This window comes from Emiliania huxleyi (genome assembly GCF_000372725.1).
Source record: "Emiliania huxleyi CCMP1516 chromosome Unknown EMIHUscaffold_1199, whole genome shotgun sequence".
Taxonomy (NCBI): Eukaryota; Haptophyta; order Isochrysidales; family Noelaerhabdaceae; genus Emiliania; species Emiliania huxleyi.
Window position 1 is genome coordinate 9,897 of NW_005201393.1, and position 2,257 is coordinate 12,153.

General features: G+C 63.3%; 1 protein-coding gene across 1 annotated transcript; it reads right to left on the minus strand.

Moving 5' to 3' along the window:
- Positions 1–319: 319 nt before the first annotated feature.
- Positions 320–613, minus strand: EMIHUDRAFT_60070 (hypothetical protein; the record flags this gene model as incomplete). Its single annotated transcript, XM_005790640.1, has 1 exon — positions 320–613. A coding segment is annotated over one exon (294 nt), but the record flags the coding sequence as incomplete, so codon positions are not given.
- Between the last annotated feature and the right edge of the window lie 1,644 nt (positions 614–2,257).

Consider the following 2,257-nt stretch of genomic DNA (forward strand, 5'->3'; position numbering starts at 1 on the left):
TGCGAAGGGGAACGCTCGAAATCCTAAATGAGTCGCGGGGGCCGAGAAGAAGGCCGGGGCGAATCACCTTAAATGCGATATACTTAGTTTTAAATCAAACGGAAATTTTTTGGGGGGGGGGGGCGGGGGAGGCAGGAGCGGTGGTGGCGAGGGAGGCGGAGGCGAAGGCGGCGGGGGTGAGGGAGGCGGTGGCAGAGGCGGGGGTGACGGAGGAGGAGGGCCGGGTGGAGGGGGGGACGGAGGTGGAGGCGCCGGAGACGGGGGCGATGGAGGGGGAGGCCTCGGTGGGGGTGGTAACCTTGCGCGAGTGGAGGTGCGAGAGCGCCGACGCGATCTCGGCCGCGTACAGCCGCGCGCGTGGCTCGTCGAAGCGGCCGCGGCACTTGAGGTGGTAGAAGAGCTCGCCGCCGCAGCAGTAGTCCATGACGAGGAACAGCTTGGACGGGCTCTGGAAGGCGAAGCGCAGGTGGACGAGGAAGGGGTGGTGCGTGTCCTCGAGCGTCTTCCGCTCGGTCCGCGTGTGCGTCACCTCATTGCGCTCCAGCAGCACCGCCTTGGAGAGCACCTTCATCGCGTACACCGTCCCGTGGTCGCGCGCCTTGACGAGCATCACCTGTACGCGGCAGGTCGGCTTCGGGCGCGCGCTCGTAGGGGGCAGAGGCAGGGCTCCGAGTGCCTTTCCGAACGCGCCCTTGCCCAGCACCTTGAGCATCTCGAAGTCCTCGACGTTATAGCGAGACTTGCTGGCGCTAAAGGCACCGCCAACCGCGGAGGCGCCGACGCCGTCGCCAACGCTGGAGCGCTCGTGCGCGATGTCGAGGAAGGGGGTGTCGTCCACGTCGTCTCCCTCGTCCGAATCCTCGACCATCGCGACGGGCAGCCCTGACGTGCTCTTAGAGACAAACGGCACCCCCGAGAGGCCGAGCCGCGCGTTGAGCACCGACGGCTTTCGCTTGTCCTTGAGCACCGTGGGTTTGGTGGTCACTTTCGTCGCGAGAGCGCGGACGCTCATGTCGGAGACTCGCAGCTCCTTGCCGGAGCACGCCGCGTACGCCCTCGACAGCATCGCCACGGCCTGCACAAAGTACTGCGATTTGAAGTGGTAGTCGTAGTCGGACTCGACGTGGATCACAAACTCCCGTGCGGCCGCACAGGTGGACACGCAGCTCAGCCGTGCGACTGGGATGCAGCGGTTGCACTTGGCGTAGTTGTCAGGCATCAGGTTGAGCACGTGTCTCGTGGTGACGAGCAGCACCCGAGTCTGCGACTTGCCGCGCCGGTTAATCTTGGTGACGTTGAGCGAGAGCAGGACTTGGCCAGCGAGAGCCGAGTTGGCAGCGAGAGCCTTGAGTGCCCGCTTGTTGCGTGCGAGCTGAAGGTAGTCGCGAGGGCTCACCTCCACAGCAGACGGCTCCACCGCGGCCATCATTCGGTGGCACCGCCGATCGGCTTTTCGCGTTTTGATTTTTTTCTGTGCGTGACATGGCGACAGCGGACGAACGAAAGGTGTGCAGACCCCAGTACCGGCGGACGCAGCGAGCGTCGGGACTCCGTCCCAGCAGACGAAGTCTCTCTCGTGGGCTCCACGGCCCGGATCGCGAGCTCGATCGATACACGACTAGGTTAGGTTAGGTTATTTATAGGTATGTATGTAAGAAGGTGAAGAACAGCCAGGCTCGGACTGGACACCAACGCGGTATGGGTGGACGCGGGACAGATGATGACGACACGCACGAGCGACACACAGGCACAAACAGGCTCACACACAAGACACACAGCCAGCTGGCTGCCACACACCCTGAGTTGGCGTACACATAACTCAGGGCCACGTCCTCCCTGTCGCCCCCCCCAGCACACACGGTGCCAAGGGTACAAACAAGAGCACAACAACACAGACAGGTGACAGGGAGTAAAAAATAAAATATTCTTAGCTTCAAGCCCCCCTCCGAGACTAGGGACAGAACCACACCAGTATAGACCAGAGGGACTGCGCCTCGCCCCCACTTGCCCTGACTACACAGGATAGCGTGCCCCGATAACGGCGACACATAGTGGGGGACACTGCGCAAGGAGGGGGTGCGAAGGCTCATTGGGGTACTAGGTGGGACCATGAGGGGGGGTGGGCGGGGTCCTGTGGGGGTGAAATGTTGCGCGGCGAATTCGAACCTACCCCCTCGCCGCGCCGATCCTCACGCGGAGGGTAAAACCCTGTGGGACAAAACCCCCCCGCGGTCGGCAGTCTTCAGAGTGGACCCCC